At 34.5% G+C, this 22,028-nt stretch overlaps 1 protein-coding gene across 5 annotated transcripts; it reads right to left on the reverse strand.

Moving 5' to 3' along the window:
- Positions 1–2,300: 2,300 nt before the first annotated feature.
- On the reverse strand, positions 2,301–13,995 carry LOC148619788 (acyl-CoA desaturase-like). Of its 5 annotated transcripts, none has more exons than XM_088580057.1 (5): positions 13,875–13,995; positions 7,421–7,651; positions 6,478–6,608; positions 5,017–5,222; positions 2,301–3,531 (listed from the first exon to the last, which is right to left on the reverse strand). In XM_088580057.1, the coding sequence occupies exons 2-5, from the start codon at positions 7,647–7,649 to the stop codon at positions 3,111–3,113; spliced, it is 987 nt and encodes a 328-aa protein (XP_088436183.1). In that variant the 5' UTR covers positions 7,650–7,651; positions 13,875–13,995; the 3' UTR covers positions 2,301–3,110. The 5 variants fall into 5 exon arrangements, with proteins under 5 accessions (XP_088436183.1, XP_088436181.1, XP_088436182.1 ...); XM_088580055.1 differs by lacking the exon at positions 13,875–13,995 and adding an exon at positions 13,751–13,773; XM_088580056.1 differs by lacking the exon at positions 13,875–13,995 and adding an exon at positions 11,498–11,740.
- Between the last annotated feature and the right edge of the window lie 8,033 nt (positions 13,996–22,028).

Here is a 22,028-nt window from a genome sequence, read left to right on the forward strand (position 1 = left end):
TCAAGACGACATTTTTCATCCCGGTGGGGTAGTTGTCTTTATGACATACATGTACTCACCATATCCATTCTCCTTATGAAGACAACTGTTCTTGAATGATGCATAGGAATTGGTACATGTAGTCTAACTAAATTCGTCAAACTGACCTGACTGTATATCAAACCAGATTAATTGATTGATTGTTGGGATTTAACGCCCGACCAGCAGTATTTCAGCTATATTCAGGCGATGAACATGAAAGGGATGATAAAATTAACATGAAATGATGATGATGTAATGAAAAAAGGGATGGGACATAAGGATAATAGGGTCGTTAAATTTTGATTGCCACTAGAAAAAAAGGAGGGGTGGGTAAGGTCGGGTAATTTAGCCTCCTGTGGCGGAGCGCAAAGGTTCCTACTCCTGTCGAATACCACAGCAGGGTTCTTTTAACGTGCGAGGAACGTGGCATCTTTCCCAGCACGGTGCACCACTATGGTTTGCGGTCAGGTTTTCCGTATTATAGCTTGACAACCCCAGCGTGTAACACGCCAGGGGTACCCCATTCCACCACCTGGGGCACACATCCCAATTGCTCTGTGGGCAGAGCGCCTAGCCCCCGGCTAGGTTTCTGAGCACTATTTAGTCGCCTTTTACGACAAGCTTAGAGGTGCTGCAGGCCTATTCTTTTGACACCCAGAGCTGAATCTTCATAGAAGATGCTTTCTCGTTAACCCTCGTCCAAATTTCACTCGAACTTGATGTAAATACCTGTACATTTGAGTGTCGCCGATCCGTCCTGGTTTTATAATGATAAATGCTTGAGTGACAGACAGCAAAAAAAAACAAAAACAAAAACAAAAAAACAAAAAAAAAACAGACGAAGCATGCTTAGAAAGTTCGTTCTCGTGTTAGGTTATATAAAATGTCATGGACATTTTGAAAGTACATATTTATACATCTAAAATCTTAATAAATGTACCCCATACATGTAGGTCTTTTTGGCTGTTAGACACTTTAGTTGTGTTACTATCTAATTTAAGTGTTGTTCTATAAAAGTAAATTTTCTGAACTTTTTGTGAGAGAGATCGATTTGGTGCAAGTGTCTTAATTAATAGATGGATGGTACGTCATTGGTAAATAACGTATTTTTTTGGATACTTGATACATAATTATAAATGGTATTAGGTTTTAAGTAGCACTCCAGCTAAGAATCATGCAAAATGTGATAATGGTTGGAAAGCCTACATATTTTTATTTTTGATATCTTGTTTAAAATGCTTTAGTAAACAGAAATTAACATTTGGTTTTTCATATACACCGTGCTCATAGGAGATAAAAATTGTATAGAATGCACTGTATAATTCAAAATTAAGGGAGATAACTCTGTAAATGGCGCTTAAATACAATAGAATCTACTGGATTTTCAATGTTGATTATCTCCTAAGAGAGGCAGATTTGAATGAATAATTACACATTTCATAATATAGACCCATAAAACAACTTAATTACAAAAATAAAAATATGTAGCCTTTTTTGGGGTGTATCACATTTTTCAGATTTTGCACGATTCTTCCAAAGACAGCTACTTAATACAATAGAAGATGAAGAATCTGTACAAATATTGATATCATTTCGTATTAAGTTTCACAATGTTTGGAGCGAGGCAGACATGAACTTTGTAGTTTGCAATGTTTAAAAAAAAATATTTGTAAATATGCATTGTATTTACATGTACATGTATATAATTGCTTATGGTAACAATCCAGTTGTGAGGATTATTTAGCAATAAACTTCCGAATCTCTTGGCTTTTATCGTCTAAATTCAGCTACTGGGTTTGTTATCCTACAAATATTTCCCCGTATCTTTTATTTGTATATCTACTCAACGAGAAACCGATAGTCTACATCATTTTAACATACTGAGAGATTGATTTCAGTCTGACCGGAAGTTGCATCCTGCAAATTTGGGTTTTAATGCAACCGACTGAGCAATAAGCATGAGACTAGTAAGCTAAATGGCTATAATTTTGAATCCCAGTAACCGGTAATGTATGAATCTTAGGTATGAAAATAAGTTCGTATCTTAATTATGAAAGTTCCAAGTTATAAAATCCCAAAATACTATACAGTTCTGGCGTCGAATTCACAAAAAGTCGTAAGAGTAAAATTAATCGTAAATCATGACGTCACAAAACTATTTTAGATTGTGACGTCATTATTACGATCAACTTTACTCTTACGACTTTTTGAGAATTCGACGCCTGATTCAGTCCATTCTCGTGTTCCATTGCTCGAAGCGGCAGAACAAAAACCAAAAATTGAAGTCAGATCATTTTATTTGGTCAACAAACATTAAGAACCAATAATATATAGCATTTTGAGTATTAACAAAATTAAAGGTACCTTCCATAATTCGAACAAATTAGTCTATTAAGCATACATCTAGCGAAACCTCATATATACATGTACATCAACGCTTAAATATATATATACATGTACATCAACGATTAATTATTCATTTAATGGGGATCAGAAAATGTTAGTACATTAATTTATGGCCTTTTAGTGAGGAGAAACTAATAGAAAATAATAGGAACTTAGAAAAAAAGATGAAATCAAAAATCAACAGCAACAACTACCAAGACTAATCACCGAGCAGGGGCCTAAAAAACTTACTTTAGCCGGCACCTGTCCAAAATGGTAAAATGGCAAAATGATTCACTTGTATAATACTTATTGTAATAGGAGTCTTTAAAGGACTTTCAGAACATAAGTGTTAATCGAGTAGCAATGCTAATGAATTTAATGATATTTTAACTTACTAGTATATAATTCATGATATTCACCAATACGATTTGCATGAGATATTTAAGAAAATGTTTACGTAATTTGTCATTTATTAAATGGTACCCGATAATCCACAAGGTCATTTATACACACTTAAAACTTGTACCTGTAACAAAGAATTTATATTGCAAAAATTAAAAACAACCATTTTACACTTATAAACCCTTGCGTGTTTGAAATATCACTTCCAGTCCTATAGAAAATGCACATTTCCTTAGATTCAAACCAACACATAGTTAAACAACCCTTAAATAAAATGACGTCAGGTTTTTTTTTTTCATTCATGAACCGTCACCAGTCCTTTGTTTGCGTTTCTCCACAACAATGGTCGATATCTTCTTCCGGTCTGTCGCCAGACCAAAGCACGCAAAGAAATCAATAAACGCCGTGGTTAAGTTCAAATGCCATCCATATTCACTGGTTCCGTAGTCTTGCGGGAATACATGATGGTAATTGTGAAAGCCCTCTCCAACTGCCCCAAACGCAACCCCACGATTTTCAGCAGGGTTAATGTCTTTATCATATGGACGGTTACCCCACATATGTGCAGCACTATTCACTAACCATGTAGCATTAAGAGTTAAAACGTATCTTAGTATACTAGAAAGGAAAAATGCATTCCATATGGACTCTCCCCAAAAATACCACGGAACAAGTGTAGGGACCAAGAAACACATCAAAATTATACTAGGCTTGTAATATCTGAAAAAAAGAATAAAAATCTCAGTTGGTTCAAAAGACGAAAACAGTAATGAAAAAAGCGATAAATGAAGGATGACAAAAATTAAAAAAACGAACTATGATAAACAAGTATGTTAAAACCCTACATGTATAGTCAGGGGTCTTACGAGAATCTATAGGAATAAAAGCTGTCTTGGATTTCATCTGTGTATGAATGAGATTCTGGAGGGATCACATCCAATATACAATGTGGTATTAATGATGAGCAGCTGGAATAGGTCACTTTTTCATACTGCAAGTTATATTATACAGATAGGGAAATCAGACTGTTCATAAGGCTGGTTAATTTGTAACTTACCAATCTAAAGCAGGTACCATACCTTATTGTCAAGACATCAAGTCAAAAATGGTGTGCGTGCACAATGGATCAAGTTAAATTTCCTCCAACAAGAATGGTAATAAGTAAGCTTTAAATTTTCGTATGACAATAAATAATATATACATTTTGTTGACCCTCAAAATACGATTTGGGTGTGGTACTGGATTTGGCAGCTACATATGTACTCATCCCTATATGAAGTGCCCCCCTCCCCCCCCCACGAGAACAAGACCAACTCATTAACAAGTGAAGCTCGAAACGCTCAAGTAAAGTTTGTTGAAGAGTTGGCTAGTTCATATCTTCCAATGAACTCTTCCAAAACAGCTTTTATTCCTACAATTTCACACTTATTTAAACATTTTTCCCAGTTTTACAGCGTTATGCATTCCTATTCACCAAACACTGAAAAATAGCAGTCCACTTTTAAAAATTGACGTAACTGGAATATCTGGACAGTACTCGTATTTTGACAGTCAATATGATATACAAGTTTAGTCAGTCAAGATTATTTGATAGATTAATTTTTTTCAATTATCAAAATAAATCAATTGAAAGCACACACAAATAGAATATGAAAGTCATAAGACTGCAATATCTGTATCACATTAAAATGTTCATTTTAAAAAGTTCAACCTACTGAGTAAACCATGACAATCGTCTTATTCAATCTGCTGACTCAAGTGAGACGATTCTGTATTCTCCGTTGACAAACGTTAAGAAGAGATGGCCTTACCGTTAGAAATTATAGTATCCCATAAAGAATTCACTTGTTGGTACTGCATTGTACATGATAGCGGAAGGTATTCAAAACAATAGAAGGTCTATCTGGCGATCATAATTTATATATACCCCAACATTCCAAATCATGAATATGTAAAAGGCCATAATGACTGTATGTAATAAGCGAAAACACCATAATTAACAAGACTTATAGTTTATGGTCCTAATCACTGTAGTAAAATCTACCCAGAAAGTAAATGTACGTAGAAGAATGTAATTTATTTGCGTATATTTTCGGGAAGAGTGAAAGTCAGCATATGTCAGACACCCACACTAAAAGCATCATCGTGGACTGTTCGTGTACTTAATACTACACTTATTGAATTAAAATTACATGTATGAATTACCTTCGTTGTATCATGACAACTTTGTCAGCGTACAAATCCGAAAGGTCAATCAACTTGCCCTTTCGGCGCACCTCCGGGTGTTTCCTAACTAATAACCAGCCTACATGGGCAAAGAAAAACCCTCGCTTTGCATTGTGTGGATCTGCGTGCGTTTCAGAAAACTTATGATGAACTCTGTGATCTCGTGACCAATCAAGAATATCATTCTACAATTTGAAAAGAGCAGATAATTATATTAATAGGCTATAAAGCTATAAAAGTTATCCAAAATGTTCAACATAAGAATGTAGACTTAAGGTTAGGGTCATAAATCTTGAACTCGGTGGTTTTTTATTTTCTTTAAGACCGCAAGCACTCGTTTGAAACAGAATGAAACCAATCTAAGTTACTTAGATGTTTAAATGAGATATATGTACCAATGACTTGCAAGAGTTATGCCCATAACATAGGGTACCTCTTTAAGATCAGCTGTAATCTCTATATTAGTGTGACAGTAATGACTAACACAGACATGACTAATATGACATGCTTCACAGCCCTTTAGACCACAGCCATGGTAAAAAAAAAAAGTGATAAACACATGACCAACATTTCGTGCAACACATAGGCTGCGTCTATTCAAAATATGAAAAAAACTAGTCCTATTATAATCGAAATAAACCACGGAAACTCCATTTTATCTTTGATTTACAACGGGTTGGACATTTATGACGTTATTTACCCTTCGCTATCGCTCGGGATAAAACAATGCGACATAAATGGCTACCCCGTGGTAAAACAAAGATCAAATGGAGTTTCCATGATTTATTTCTGAACTAGACTAGAGCATGTATAGTGATTAATATGTTCTCTTCTAGTGCTTGTTCCGGCAAGCAATTACAGTCTCGGTGTAAAGATCCAGTACGGCACATGTCAAGAACTACTAGAGAAGGAAAACTTAACACATGAAGAACTATTATAAATATGCATGTTAAAATGTTCTCATCTAGTCACATGAAGAACTACTAGAATCATCATTAGGCTAGTGGTTTGTATATACATGTATTTGTTTTTAGAACCATCAGACATTCTTAAAAGCTTCTTTCAGATTTAACACCCAAAACTCAAGTTAGTAGATAATGGTTAGAGACTAAATAAGAGAGGTTAGAATATTTCCAAGCATAACAAATAAATGCATATTTGCTTCATCACACATACAAAATAGCATGTACTTTAATCATAGATAAATGGTATTGTAATTATGATGATTTTTATATAATACAGTGATAATGATAATGTAAATAATAAACATTAGCAGTCATGAAGCAGATGCAGACAAAAGATTCCTTCTCATAGTCATTAATTTGTATCTAATTTTTCGATTAGACATATCAATATATCTATTTACCTGCTGAGCTCATACAGTCTTCATTAAGCCAACTAAAACCGGTAATCCAACAATAAATAGATGATGTTACTAACCTGTAAAGCAGCAGAATTCATAAAAGCCAATAAAATACGTAATGGTGTTTTAGCTTTGTATGAACGATGAGACCATAGTCTGTGTGCACCAGCTGTGATACCAAGAGCAGAAAATATGTAGTAATATATTGCTGAAAAAATAATTTAAGCATTCATTAAACATTTGGCACAATTGTTCTTGAAAGTAACATTACAACCCATCAGTGCAAAATTAAAAAGTACATCAAGCCTAGTTCTCCACATTCTAAATTTAGGAGCAGCAAATTTATTTTTTGTTTGGAGACGTGGCTGTCCCATCCACTACATTTTCAGTTTCTTGAAAAAATACGTTAAAGGTTAAAGGCTAGATATAATATAAAGGCGATTTATAAATAATTTATTGTCAAATATTATTATAATGTGATAAGAATATTCATATCCCTACATTGAGAAATACATAGTAATATCAGTAAGCAATGACAAAAATTCCTCACTAAAGAAACAAACATATCCATTTTTTTTTTGTCAAATGAGATATCCTTTTCTCGGCAGATCCTCGTCAATTACTTTCTTGTATGATGCCATCATACAAGTAATTACCTGTACAATATTTTCATACAAGTAATTACATGTACATAGAATATATAAGGAAAGATAGATTTATTCAAGTTTCATTTTCTCATTGTAAGAACATGTTATTGATTCCTTTTATATGGTAAACAAACTGACACGAACAGCTTACTTGTCTTACCCCATCAAATTTGTAGCAGCAATAGTGTAAAGGCACTGGATTTTCTTAATGATAATACGTATTATACTTTGATAATTATAATTGCATCTGGCTCTTTTTATATGTGTAATGTTACTAGATTTCTACTGGTCCTATTTACAAACTTTTCATATCATTTTAATGAATACTTTCGTTAAGTGGAAAATGGGTATGAATTTGTATACTCATACTTACTCCATAACCAGGTAAGTGGATGAGAGGATGGTATCCTTGTTAATCCATACAGTGCTCCAATATGAATTGAAATCTGTATGAACACATTTTTCCAAACTATTTTCAGAGGAGGTGGTTTCTGTTCCAGGTTTTCCTGTGTAACAATCGAGGGTATTTGACCAAGACTGAGGGATTCGCTGCTTTCTTCTGTACTAGGTAATGGTTCGGTAATGACATTTTTTGGTGCCATGCCTATATCAAAAACAACCATTGCTGTTTTAGTTTTGTGGGAAAGTTGTTCATTTATGTTTGTGTAACATACTAGAGTGTCTCCAAATCACGAGTCGATACGGATATCTTATGTTTGAACATCTATAATGACATATATCCCTAGGCCAAAGACATTTTTGGTGCTTCCTTGTTACTTATAATCCAACTCGTGTGTAATAGATTAATAATCGTGAATACAAAGTGTTGATAATTGCATAATATACAGATGAGATCAGTTCTAACCTTTCAAGGGGAACTGTCAGAAGAGCCTGCTCTAGGAAGTGTCATAGTACAATTCTAGAGCCAGCTCTTACGACAGTGCTACTAGCAGATCAAATCCCTTATATTCGGTTGTTGCTAGGCCATATACCCGGGTGTTACTAACCATTTCCCCGTGGAATGTCACGCGCTATTTAGCACTAACACAACGTCCACTATAAGGTAACACTCTACAGATAAGTCAATGCAGATAATTGTATGACAAGCTCTATTGAGGCACTCGTACAAGCAAATTCAACAATCTTGTTCCTATAGTATTTTTCCAGGTCCTTACATTAGAGAGATCCATGAAAATGATGGTAATTCTTACATATTTTGTCAAAAAATCTGTAACTATGGTAACATAAGGCAAAAATAATATCAGTTATTACGACAAATTTTGGGTGCCTTCCCAAAATTAAATGTCAAAAGACAGGTTTTCTAAAATAGAAGACTCTATTATAAAAAAGTAAGCAGGCATAACATTGTTGTTAAAAAAACAAAAAAATGTGTTCAACTTTTCAGGTTCTTTGGTTCTTTAGATGTAATAAAAGTCCATATCTACGAATATGATTGTAAGTAATAACCTTTGTTATTAGTTGTCGTAATGTATACACTGGTCATTTCTTTTACGATGTTCAATATACATAGACGCAAAAATGAACTAGAGGCTCAAGAGAGCCTGAATCGCTAACATGACTAACCATTTGCTTATTTGAAAAACTTGAAGAATGAGACATGCTAGGTTAAAATCAACTAAACTGTCAAAGCAGGAAATGTTTTAATAGCATTTTCATGACCTGAACCAGAATTTTGCTAAAGGCAACATTTTTTAAATTATTTTCGAAAACCTGTCTTCCGACCCCTAAGTTCCATTTTTAGTATAGGCAGCCATATCTATTCACCGATTAAAAATCACAATAGTTATTTTGAGCACAATACACTAAAGAACTATTATGCTTATTTCCATTCAATAATCTTAAATGGTTTTAGAGAAGAAGATTTTCAAAGTTGTACATGGAAAAAAACTGTTTCAGGGGACGTAACTCCAACATCAGTTGACGAATCGTTTTGAAAATTTCGGCATAGGTCCGTCTCATGATGCTGAACAATATTACCGTTATGCCAGAAATTTGCCAAAGGCAACGGTTTTTGAGTTATTTACAAAAAACTGCCTTCTGACCCCTATGTTCTATTTTTACTAACGGCGGTCATGTTTTTTTCATGGATCATAAATCCCAACATTTATTTTGTGCAAAACACCTTAAGAAACAATCATGCCAAGTTTAAAACCTGTCAGTCTAGTAGTTTCCGAGAAGAAGATTTTTGAAAATTTGTCCACGACGAAGGTCGCCAAGTGATGGCATAAGCTCACCTGGCCTTTGGCCAGGTGAGCTAATAAAATAAGTGATAACCGTAACTTTTGGCTTTTCATAGACAATCAAACGATAGAGCATCCAGTACATGGAGTAGTTTTAAAAACAAGTTCCACATACTGAGACTGTGCTCCGACATATTAAGATCATTCTTTATATTTTCAAGTTGAAGAAACGTCACATTTTTGGCCTTTATCATAACTTATTCTACAACTTCAAACATGATTGTTTGTTTACATCTTAGCTTTCTCATGAAAAATATTACTTTGCAATTTCATTCATCGAAAATTGCTGATTTCAAAACAGACCCCCCTCCCCCCACCAGAAAAAAAAATAATCATTTAAATAAATAAGGTCCATTTAAGATCAGTAAATCCATCAAAGGCCATACAGCCAAATGGAGAAATTTTTTCAGAAAATAGCGACGATTGTTACTTCTCGATACTCTCAGAGATATAAATTGAAAATAAAATAGTTATGGCATCCATCCATTTGTCCGAATTATCAGCAAAACCGACAGAGTTTTGAAGTAGATACTGAATACCATTTAGAAGTTTCAATGGGGAAATCTTTCAAAGAAAACGTAACAACTTACGACAAAAAAAACCACAATGATGGCAAGAGCTTACCTAGATCATAGAGGCTTGCTCCAACTATCAAATATATATACAGCTCAAACTTCGTGTTAAGATATTAGTCGGGCTGCATATTTGATTGTAGGAGCAAGTCCCTGTGCCTAGATCGTGGTTAAAACAATGGCATAACCATCTCATTTTCTTGGTGCCATACGCAGTTAAAACTAAAACATATTAAGAAAACTATATATCATAATTAGGCTCGTGTAATTTCTCAAGCTCCATGGAGCGGCAGTAGTTCGTTTCCTCTCTTTCTAACTTCTGAGAGGGCTGACTGCAGCTTCTAGAGTGAATTTCGGAAGTCAGGCGCTGTTTCGGAGCTTGGCATTTTCTATGTGGAAAACTGACAAAATCAGACCTGCACTACAGCGCTTTAAAATAAGTTTAAGTCCAAAGAAATACAATGAAACCTGTATATACCAAACACAGGAAAACCTGTGCAAACCCGACATCTTATGGTGTCCGTTCAAATCAGTTTCAATACGTTTTGAACTGTGATAACCAAACAAAATTGGGCTTAACCGAGCAAAAATTCTAGTCCAAAAGGAGTTCCGTTTAGACAGGAATCACTGTAATTCCTTAAGAACCAATAGCTAAATAAGAATCGCCAGAGTAAAACTTCTATAATTATGAGAGTTCGTGCGTAAAAAACTAGACAAATAAATAATTATGAATATATAGACAGGATAGAAAGTAAAAGATTTACCTCTCTTATGAATTTTGCTACGTAAAATGTCAAATCTATTCAATTATATTCTGAAGTTCTGGCATCAGGAGATGAAATCCAAAACTCGCTTAATATTTAAATAGCACAAGCGTTTAGCTTTGTATATAATTTGTTACTGTATAATTTCAAACATTATCTACATGTTATAATGACTCACGTATATAAATTGGTCACCTGATTATATGCATTTAAAGTGCTTCAATTCAATTTTAATTTGCATAATGAAAAAGTCATTTAAATTTAAATAAAAACAACATCATGTGTTGTTGCAACATCCTGTCATTGTGACCACTTCAGTACAGCTGAGTACAGTTGATACATGTACATGTGTACTTTAGTTTTATTCTATAACCCATTTCCGGCTTGCATGTACTTTCAAATATTCTTGTGTAGGGAAAGATTGTGTCTGCAACCATTTAAGTTCTATCTTACTAATCATAACAAAATAAAAATAGAACCAAAAAATATATTCGCTTCCACAGAAATATCTTCTCTAAAAAGTTTATTGCTCTCCTGGTCAGATTTCTAATAAAAGATGTTAAGCAGCTTTTCTCCGTCCTAAAATATTTAAACTGTCTCTTCCATTTAAAAAAAATCCAAGATTTGAACTCTCTTTCGGTCTTGTCCCTGAACAGTCCCTTGCACATCTTATGTCTAAAAGTCACGTATTATTAATTTTACATTATCCCCTACCTGGCCCTTCCCCTGTCTCCTAGCGTCGTATCCTTCTTCAGTCATTTCTTGTAATCGTTCCTTCCACGTCATAGCTGTCTTCAAGTATTCTTAATTTTCTCTTTTTAGCATGCTCTGCTAACTTTTTAACTCATCTAACCTTTCATCTTTCTTTTAGTCTTTTATCCTTATCTCCTCCTTGTGTCTCTAACACATTTTAAACATTATCCCTAGCCATGGCTAAGCTTATCGACTCCTTTAGCTGCTAAATTCTAAGCCTTTATACTCTGTCGCTCAGCTTCGCCTCCCTCTTTCAGTGACGAAACCTTCAATCTAAAGCGAACATTTTACTACCACCAATTACCTCATCCGGTGTAAGTTAGGGGTTTTTAATTAATTCATCAAAAGCTGTAACGGTTTTTGTAAACGTACATTGGACGAATCCTACTCTTCTATACACTGTACCAGAAAATAAGACAACAAAAGTTTGTCTGATACATTTCAATGATACGATCAAGAAGTTTGAATATTTGGTGGTGGAAGAGATGATTGGCAAACATTTTGATCTTTATATATGAAACTGTTGATCCTAATTTAAACAAATAATAGCTTTTTCTAAAAATCTAGTCGTCTCTTAGCTTTATCTAATGTTGAGAGTGTTGTGTGGATTCCCATGCACCCACATTCCAGCCAAACCAGCAACTTGGCCATTTTTTTCCAATCGTGTACCCATGTTACGCGACTGGTTGCCCATGTTTAGCTGTTGGTTATATTTATCCAATCTCGCATTATCAAAATAACAGATGCAGGAGGTACATATTGGGCAATATCATAGAGGCTATTTGAAAAATTGCAATTTTACTTATCTAGGTGCTGGACTTTCAACCCACTTCATTAAAACTTTATTGATCACCTTAGGTTTTCAGTTTTTTTAGTGGATCATTGCTTTTAAACTAAGAAAAGTCCAGAACCTGCCACTCGGAAAGTAAATTAGTGTCGATGACTGCCAATTCAATACATACTGGTTTCATCTCCTTTGTGTGAAAATCCTGAAATCCTAAAAAAAAATCTGCTATGATCTTTCCAGTATATTGTGCCAAATTACATAGAGGCTAAATTGGAAGCCTTCGAACAATGAAAAACTACATTTTTCCTTCTTCAATTCAGCAACAAAACGAAATATAATATCGAATATCCATTGATTCCCATATATTTTTGAAGCTACAGTACGAATTTTCTTCTTGCGTCTCTCGAAATTTCGTAATTATCTCCGTCTTTCAGTCTAGCCTGTTTGATTGAAGGTTACTGCGAAGTGGAATTCGAATGTGTGTGGTGAATGCTAAATTATATTCCATTGTTTGTGTCATTTCTCGTTAATTACCATTTGTAAAATACCCTTTAAATATCAAATTACCTCACATGCAGTAATATTTCTATATGTACGAGTTGTTACGTTCATGACGTGATTGCATGGATACATTAATTTTGTACTTTCCATTTTAAAGAAATTATATGTAATCACGTGTGAACATTGTGAACATGTTTGTTTAAAAAAACATTTAAACCTATGAAATTGTAAATTTTTTATAAGCCAACCGATTATTGAATCACATCAAATAGGTCGAGCGTGGTTAGACTTTTTGGCGTAAAGCATAATTTTGTTTTTTAACAAGATTATAAACACTTTAAACTTTAAGTAAGGAGAGTCCATTAATCTGCAAACAGTATTCATAGCTGTTGTTCGAAACACATTTGTTTTTAATTCTGCAATCACTATCTAGCAAAAAGAAATAAGCTGCATGCAGGATGACCTCGCCTACAAATGTGCTGAAAAGAGAAAATTAAGAATACTTGGAAGGCAGGGACGGGTCCAGACACTTGTCCCTCGGTGTTCCTCAGAAAAATGAGGGAGCTATTTTTTGTTATTATTACACATAAAAATGACAAATCTTCTCATCAACACCCTGCTCCCATTGGAAGGGACAATTGCAAGAAATGACTGCAGAAAGATACGAGGCTAGTATACAGGGGAAGGGCCCGGCAGGAGGCATTGTAGAATGATGTGCAAGGGACAGGAGACAATAAAAGTTTTGAGAAAGGTTTAAAATTTAAGAGGCAGTTTAATAGGTAATTATTCCTTGCTTAACTTTTGGTGGGTGACTGTCTCGTTGGCAACCATAAGACATCTTCTATTTTCATATTTCTAAAATACACATTATTTCTGGGATCTTGAATATTCAGACGTATGCACGAAGGACGAGCGTGACCATACAGATTATCGAGATTAAATAGCTTGATGCATGATTTTCAGAGAAACGTTCATGATTTCAGCAATTCGTGACTGATTTGTAAAATAAACATAAACCAATTCAATTTAAATAAACCTGAAACCATGTAAAATACGATAACCTACCCATCCTCTTCCATAACATAAATCTGAGCGATCGATACCACAGTGTAGCTGAGAACTTATTCATAATTTATGGGCTCATTATTTTTGAATAAAATATTTTCTCATAAAATGAAAAGTTACTTACTCGTTTTCTCTTTTCAGTTGAAATTTGACTACGTGTGACCGACAGTGTGCAGCATGCCCTTACGATGGGGTGATTTTCTTACGACACACGTGTTCATTTATTTTTAATCGGCTGATGGTTTTGCATCGCTGATCAGCCAATGATTTTCATTCTATTTATAGACACAAAATTTCCCTGCAAGATGTAAACAAATAACCACATGGAACTTTTGAAATTATTTTTGATGGAGCTGCTCGACTTTGCAGCAGGTACGAGAACACAATTAATTTCCCTTGGTTTTCGTTGTATAGTTCCAACTTTGGTAGTAGGTACCTTCCACATTTTTTCATATTTTTACTGGAAACTTATTTGCTGAAGTTTTGCCTCTAATTGGTAGAAAATAGGTTAAAATTACATGGGATTTTTTTTTCATTAATCAATTCTGACTAAAAGTTGTGATTTGGTTCAGTGGAAGAAGGTTAAAATTTAGGACTTTTAACTCAGTTCATTTGTCATGTTTACCCCATCTCCGAATTATATGTATTAATTTCAGAAAATGATGGTAAAATTTTCTACAATTTATATATAAAATCCTGTTTGTACATATCTTTAGGCCAGAGAAGTTTTATTCAGTTTGCGCCGGTGGAATTTTTTTAATCTGCTCAAATGTGTATATTGAAATGCACTTGAAAATTAATTGCGGTCTCGTGCCAGCAGGTAATAAGACATATTTAAAATGGTCACATGCATTTTTTATTACGCAAACGCAAATTAAATGAAACGGTATAAAAATATAGAAATAAGAACATATAAAACAGTCACTTGAAGCCATAGAATGCATTGCGCATTATATAGTACAAAAAAGGCGAAATGATATGTATTTATATAACTGGGGAATATTACAAGCACCGCATTTCCTACATAACCTTTTAATTTGTGTCGGCAGGCTGACTTTTGGATGTAAAAAAAACACACACACACACATTTGCAAACCAGTATAATATGATAATTATTTTTTTGCGACAATTACATTTTTTTCACATTATGTGATTTACAAAGATGCATACTTGATAGAGTCACACGGTGAGCTGTTTGCGGAGTATATACAACGTTTTGGTCAGAAAAAGGGCAAAAAATCTTTTTTCGACCTTTGTTTATATTTAAAACATATATTTCATTAAATACGATAGCAGTTCATATAACATCGTCGTCCTTAGACCATTCATGTTCGGACGATATCTTGATGATAACAGTATTCAACTTTTATTTATAAAACTGTGCCACAAAGGGCCTTACAACAAAAGGGAGGCTGGGATTTAATTTTGGGTGGACATTGAACCGTGTATGACTATCGAGTGCCAGAAATATAATTATTTGCATTATCTCCTGACAATAACTTGACAAGTGTGAATTGTTTATGAAAAAGGGACAAAAACATCTCAAGAAACACTAATTTTCATTATGCTCGGACAATAGATTAACTGCACAGCACAAAATTTCCTTACGGGAATTATCTTAGTACGTCTTTTAGTAGTTGGAGGTAGCGAAGCTCGGCCTTCGGGATACCTGACCAAAGAACTCAGTCATAGTATGTCCTACTAGTGGCTGGATTGCTCTGTTGACGCTCTGGCATACTCACAGGCCCCATGTGGGTACGTCAACGTGTAGAGTGTAGAACTTTTAAATTAGTTGTTTATTTAAAATTGAATTTATAAATACTCCCGATGTTGCCCCTCCCTCCATTATGCTACCTGGAAGATTGATGAAATAGACAGCATGCAATGTGTTTAAATATTCTATTTATAACATAGACTTATGAACAAAGCAAACATTGGCAGTAAGTTTAAATTATTTTAAACTTATTTTGTCCCCATGGCCAATGAGTATAGACAATGGAAGGTAATAAAGATATAAAATGAAATAAGTCCTTGCATAAAATCTGCTTTCATGAAGACGATCACAGTCATGACTATTCCATCCATCTTCTGACAGTTCTGCCAAAAGAGCCAGTTTTTCTGAGAGTTCTAGCAGAACCGGCTTTACGAAAACAGTTCTAATAGAACTGTCAGAAGAGCTGACTTTTAATTGGAACTGTCCGCGAACTTTTCTAAATCTGTCATAAAATTGTTTTTCTGACAGTACTAGGACAGTTTTGTGAGAGGTTAAAACTGATCTCATCTGTAGCAATCTATGTCATTAGCTAGTGGATATACAAATGTATCTTGCAAAATAAAATATAATTATCATTTTCAGCTCACCTAGCCATAGGCCATTTCAACTATTACCATCACTTGGCGTCCGTCGTCATCGTCGTTAACTATTTCTTCAAACATCTTTTCCTCTGAAACTACAGCATGGATTTAAATGAAACTTTAGAGATTGTTTTTAGAGTATCCTGAAAAAATGGCCGTTTGGATTTTTGATCGGTTAAAAACATGGCCGCCGTTATTGAAAAAAAATCATAGGGGTCAGACAGCAGATTTTTGCATATATTTCAAAATCCGTTCGGTTAAACCAAATTATGACATAGGTAAAAATATTCAACATGATGATATCTATCTGTGGTCAAGTTTTGGTGAAAATGTGTCGACCCATGTTGGAGTTATTACTCTTTTTGGCTGTTTTTAATTTCAAAATAGTCTCCTCAGGAACTACTACACAGAGTACTATGAAAGTAAGTATTTTTGTTTTTTAGGGTATCCTGCACAAAAATGAATGTTTGGATTTTTGATTGGTTAAAAAACATGGTCGCTGTTACTAAAAAATAGAAAATAAGGGTCAGACAGCAGATTTTTGCATATATCTCAAAAACCGTTAGGTTTAACCAATTATGAAGTAAAATTAAAGTATTGATGTTATTGCTTTTAAAAATCTTCTCCTCAGAAACTGTTACACAGATTTCAATAAAATTTGATATTTTTTTTTTGTTTTTTGTTTTTATGGTATCCTAACGAAAATGATTTTTTTGGATTTTTGATCGGTTAAAAAACATGGGCTCCGTTACTAAAAATAGAATATAGGGGTCAGACAGTAGTTTTTTGTATATATTACCAAAACTGTTAGGTTGAGCAAATATCTTTCAATTGCAGAAATGATCCTTATTATAAGGCCTTCAAAAGTTTTCAAGGGATCAAAGTGGTCAGGCGACTCCATGTAAAAATTTTTGCCCTTGAGAGGCTAACAATGACTTTTTATTATACAGTTTTCAGCTAATATCTCGAAAACTATGAAAGATAGAATGAATTTTCCATTGCTGAAATGATTCCTATTATAAGGCTTACAAAAGTCTTCTTGGATCAAAGTTGTCAGACGCTGTTGTCCTTGAAAGACAAAAAAATACGTTTTTAGCAGATTTCAGTCAATATCTTGAAAACTATAATAAATAGAATGAAACTTTCAATTGATGAAATGATCCGTATGATAAGTCCTACCAAATCTTCACGGAGCTAAAATTGTTTGACAACACCTTGTTAGTCTTCTTGAAAGGCAAAACTTTAACTAGGTGAGCGATTCAGGCTCCTGGGAGCCTCTTGTTTTTAAATTTATGTTTTGTAATTCTTACTAGCTTAATACGCTCCCGAATGGAGCGTTTATGGTTGTATTATCAACTTGGTTCTGTATACTAATGGCAAGAAAAAGCATCAATATCCGGTTTGTACCTGCATTTTCAGGAGCTGAAAAACAGCATAATGGCAGCTTTATTTGTGTATACTTGTATATGTGCGATTGAGAGCCAAACCAGTCTCGGAAAATATTTGCTAGTTTCGATAATTAAATACAAATCGAATCATAGATTTTCCAAGATAGTGGTGGCCTTATAGTCTGCAGGATGGCGTCCAGATATTTTACGATGCCACGTTCCTCGCACGTTAAAGAACCCTACTGTGGTATTCTTCCGGAGTAGGAACCATAGGGCTCCGTTACAGGAGGCTAAATTGCCCGACCCTACCCACCTTTCCCTATTTCCAGTGGCAATCAAAATTTTTCGACCCCATTGTTCTGGTGTCCCATCCCTTTTTCATTTCATCATCATTTCATGTTCATTTTATCATCAATTTCATGTTCATCGTCTGGATATAGCTGAAATATTGCTGCTCGAACGTTAAACCCCAACAAACAAACAAAATCCAGATGTTTACGAAAATTACGTAATCAATACAACCCATCGGGTCATAAAAATTGCGAAACGAAACGAATCTATTCGATAAAATGAATCAAAACGTTATAAAAACATAATTTAACTATACAAAATGAACAGACTGAACCGAAACTAAATGCAACAAAAGAAATCTTTGAAGACGTTTCGCAAATATAAGAACCAAACACATATCGGACCATCACAAACAATAATTCCTTATGAATGCTGGACATATCGCCCAATAGACATATCAGACCACGACAATATGTAAAATGCTTTAGGACATATATATATATATATATATAAGGGTCTGAAAAATTCCCAACGATGTTAGAACTGTCAAATTTGCGAAGCAAATTTTTGTCGTTCCCTCCGCTAGACTCGAACTCGTACCGCTGTGACATCTTTGGCAACACCGCCTGCACTAAGTCCAGCGCCCTAGACCACTCGGCCAGCTAGGCTATATAAAAATATAGCTTTCGCTGGCCGGGTGATTTCTCCTCGTAGGATTAATCTAGGGCTGTAACTTAGTACACGATGTATGGCTAAACGAATGAGCAAGTCATTTAAGACAATTTAAACGACGGTAGGCGTCAATAAAGTCGTAGAAAATATTTTATTCAAATTTTAACAGTATGTTATTTATGTGACGCCGAATATAGTTAGGTGTGACATGCACAATTTCAACTTGAAAGTCGTTACAAGCGGTTGAAAGGCGGTACTCCGCGGTACCGCTAAATCTCCAACTTGTTATATGGCACATCGTTCTGACCCCAACCCGACATATCAATATCCAAATAAAAAAGAGGAGGGTTGCAGGGTCAGAGGAAATTCGGACTAATCTATCCGTGGTCAAATTCTGGGGAAATTCCGTTGATCCATGTTGGAGTGATTGCCCTATTGGATGTTTTTTTGATGTTTTTGATGTTATTACTTTTAAAAATCTTCTCCTCAGAATCTATTGTACACAATGTAATGAAAGTTGGTATTACTGTTTTGGGGTATCCTGCACAAAATGACCAAAGTTTAGTCAAAAACATGACCGTCTTTACTGAAAATAGAACAAAGGGATCACACAGCAGTTTTTTGCATATATCTCCAAAACCGTTAGGTTTAACCAAATTCTGACATGGGATAAAAGTGTTCACCATGATGAGATCTATCTGTGATATAATTTTGGTGAAAAGCTGTTGACCCATGTTATTGCCTATTTTATTATTTTTTTTATGTTATTGCTTTCAAAAATCTTCTCCTCAGAATATGCTGTACACAATTTAATGAAAGTTGGTATTACTGTTTTAAGGGTATCCTGTACAAAATGACCGTTTGGTGTTTTGTTTGATGAAAAAAAAACATGGCCACAGTAATTAAAAATTGACTTTCTTTTGCAAATAATTAAAAACCCTTGAATTGAGCAAAATTCTAATGGAGAGTAATATTGTACAAGATGATTTGTACTCTATGGTAGGGTTTATGGCCCCTGAAACAGATTTTTTTGTTGTTTTAATGTATACAACTCGCTGAAACCAATTGTAGCAAACTTTAATAAAAGTTGGCATAACTTTTTTAAAGGTTTCCTCCACAAACTGATCATTTAAAGTTTTTCATCAGTCAAAAAAACATGGCCGTCGTTACTAAAAATAGAACATAGGGTTTTTTATTATTATTTTGTTTTATTTGGTATTATTTCCTCAACTACAGAAGAATAACAAAAATGAACGCTAACTTTAAGATAAACATGATATTCTGAGTTGCCTGGCAGTATTGAAATTATTTTAGGTGGCCATTTTAAAAATGGTTGCCATTTTACGACCATTTTCACCCGTTGCTCAGATTCCATTTTTTGGAAACTAGGTGTTTTAAGTTCAATGGTGATGACGAAAGATCGTTCTTGGCGGTCATTTTCCCTTTCCCGCTAATTTTATACTTGCTTTGATTTCAACGATAGTTGGTTTATATAGTACACATGGGGTACATATGAATGGATAACCATGGTTTAACTTCATTTTGTGTTCTTTTTCAGCAAATGTATACTGGTCTAATGCCACCTCAGACCTGGTGGAATAACAGGGCATAGGGGGACTCTGTCCAATTTTTTTCCAGAGGTTCTGAAAATACTTCGAAGGCATTTCCAACATTTTAAAGTGCCTTAGGTACTCTTTTGAACTTACAGCATTCATCAATATATACTCTTTTCAGCAATTTTTCGTCAAACATGGTAACATAGCATGATATCTTTACTTACTTAGTTAATAGGGCATGGTTTGTCATGCGAGCGATTCGGGCTCTTCAAGAGCCTCTTGTTTGTTTTCCGGATGAATTTAAGCTGGCTAGTCTAAAGTATAAAATTAGCGTTCAAACCAGTATTGGCATGATATCAAAAGTGTCATATTGAATGTATATATATTCATTGCTTATCTTAATGGAAAAGACAGTTTGAGTTCTACAGCCATTGCTGGAAATATTTGAAAAATCCTCATTAAAAAAGCTATACTTTGTTTGCAAGCAAAACACGAAAGTCGCCAAAAACCAGCTAAATGATCCGATTCAGCCAAATTATGAAGTCACAATTAATATTAAAATGCAATGTTTACTTTAACTCTGATAATTCTGTGGCCTCTATCGGCCACTGGACACGCACATGTATTCTATGAAAAGAATTCCTTTAAACTAATGCAGTAACCCTATATTATTATACCTTTTCAGGGATGTGAATTCAGACAGGAGTATTGAAGACTTACTGCATTGCGTTATATTTCTTTCCAACAACAAAACATCTGTTGCATTAACAGGCGCAGCGACTAAAGCAATTAAAACTGAAATATTAAAAAAGCTTGACATGATTGAAGAGGAAACCAACACTGTTTATCAGTTACCAGATAGACAAAATAAAGCATACTACACGGTGAAGAACTCAAGACATTGATCTGTTAAATTTATAGCAGATAATAACATGTTTAAGGCAAAGATTGCAGAAACATTGCAAATTTGTATGAACATACACCAGAGTGACATCACTTATTGCTATGTTCCACAAATCTACAGCTAAAGCGAATAAGGAACATGTATTAGAATTTCTGAAAGTAGACAGTAAACTGCGAATAGTCTTTGCTATATAGTGGCCAGTGGCCTTTGGTATGGGCGTTGACATTCCAGACATAGATTGAATTATTCACTGGAGTGCTTTTGCATGGTCTGGAGCAGTTAGTCCAAGAGTGTGGACGTGCAGACGGGCGCTCAAGTTCGTCTATAGTTTATTATACAAGACATGATATTTTAAAGAATCTATAGATGTAAACCTTAAATGAAGAATTTTTGGATGTCAACGTAGTGTGATAAACAATCATTATAGACTTAATAGTAGCACTCACACAGCAGAGAAACAATCTGTAACCACTTGACGTTGCTGTAGCTCCTGCATTGGTACATATAAATGTGGAAAGTGTCTAGCCTTGACAATTCTTTGTGGCTCCTGAAAGATATCTGTTGGATATCCTCAATTTAAGATTATTATCAGAATATGATAGCATTAAACCCTATGATTTTTCAACACTGTATACTTCTATTTCCTATACTCAGTTAAAATTCCGACCCAAAAACATTATACATCGATGTTTTTTTTTTCTGTAACAGATGGTATACCTAGAAACAAATATATAGTTCTTGGTAGAGATTCCGCATACTTTATCTAAAATAATCCAAATCATCTTCCAAATATACAAAAGAATATGTTTTCTAAATGCTGAATTTTTTATCGACAACATATTTTCCGCAGTGTGGTAGATGTGTTTTTCAACAAACGGTCGGCACCCAATGGGAACAAATTGTGCTCCTCTACATTATGACCTATTCCTTCACTCAAATATGAGGCTGACTTTATAGCTTATCTGCTCCGAAAGAAAGAACATCGTTTAGCTAGATCCTTTAATCTCAGATTCCGCTGTAGATATGACGTATTATCGTTAAACAATCCTAGATGTATCGCATCTACCCCAAAAAACTTGAGATAAAGGATACTACAGACACTGTGAAGTCAG

Source organism: Perna viridis, chromosome 4 (assembly GCF_037379345.1).
Source record: "Perna viridis isolate PV_CMFRI_1.1 ecotype Kerala chromosome 4, ASM3737934v1, whole genome shotgun sequence".
Taxonomy (NCBI): Eukaryota; Metazoa; Mollusca; class Bivalvia; order Mytilida; family Mytilidae; genus Perna; species Perna viridis.

Excerpts from the sequence above, each read along its gene's own strand:
- LOC148619788 (XM_088580055.1), bottom strand. Across the intron at positions 6,609-7,420 it reads TCCACTTACCTGGTTATGGA|CAATATATTACTACATATTT; the intron begins GTAAGTATGAGT and ends TTATTTTTTCAG. Across the intron at positions 5,223-6,477 it reads TGAATTCTGCTGCTTTACAG|AATGATATTCTTGATTGGTC; the intron begins GTTAGTAACATC and ends TTCAAATTGTAG.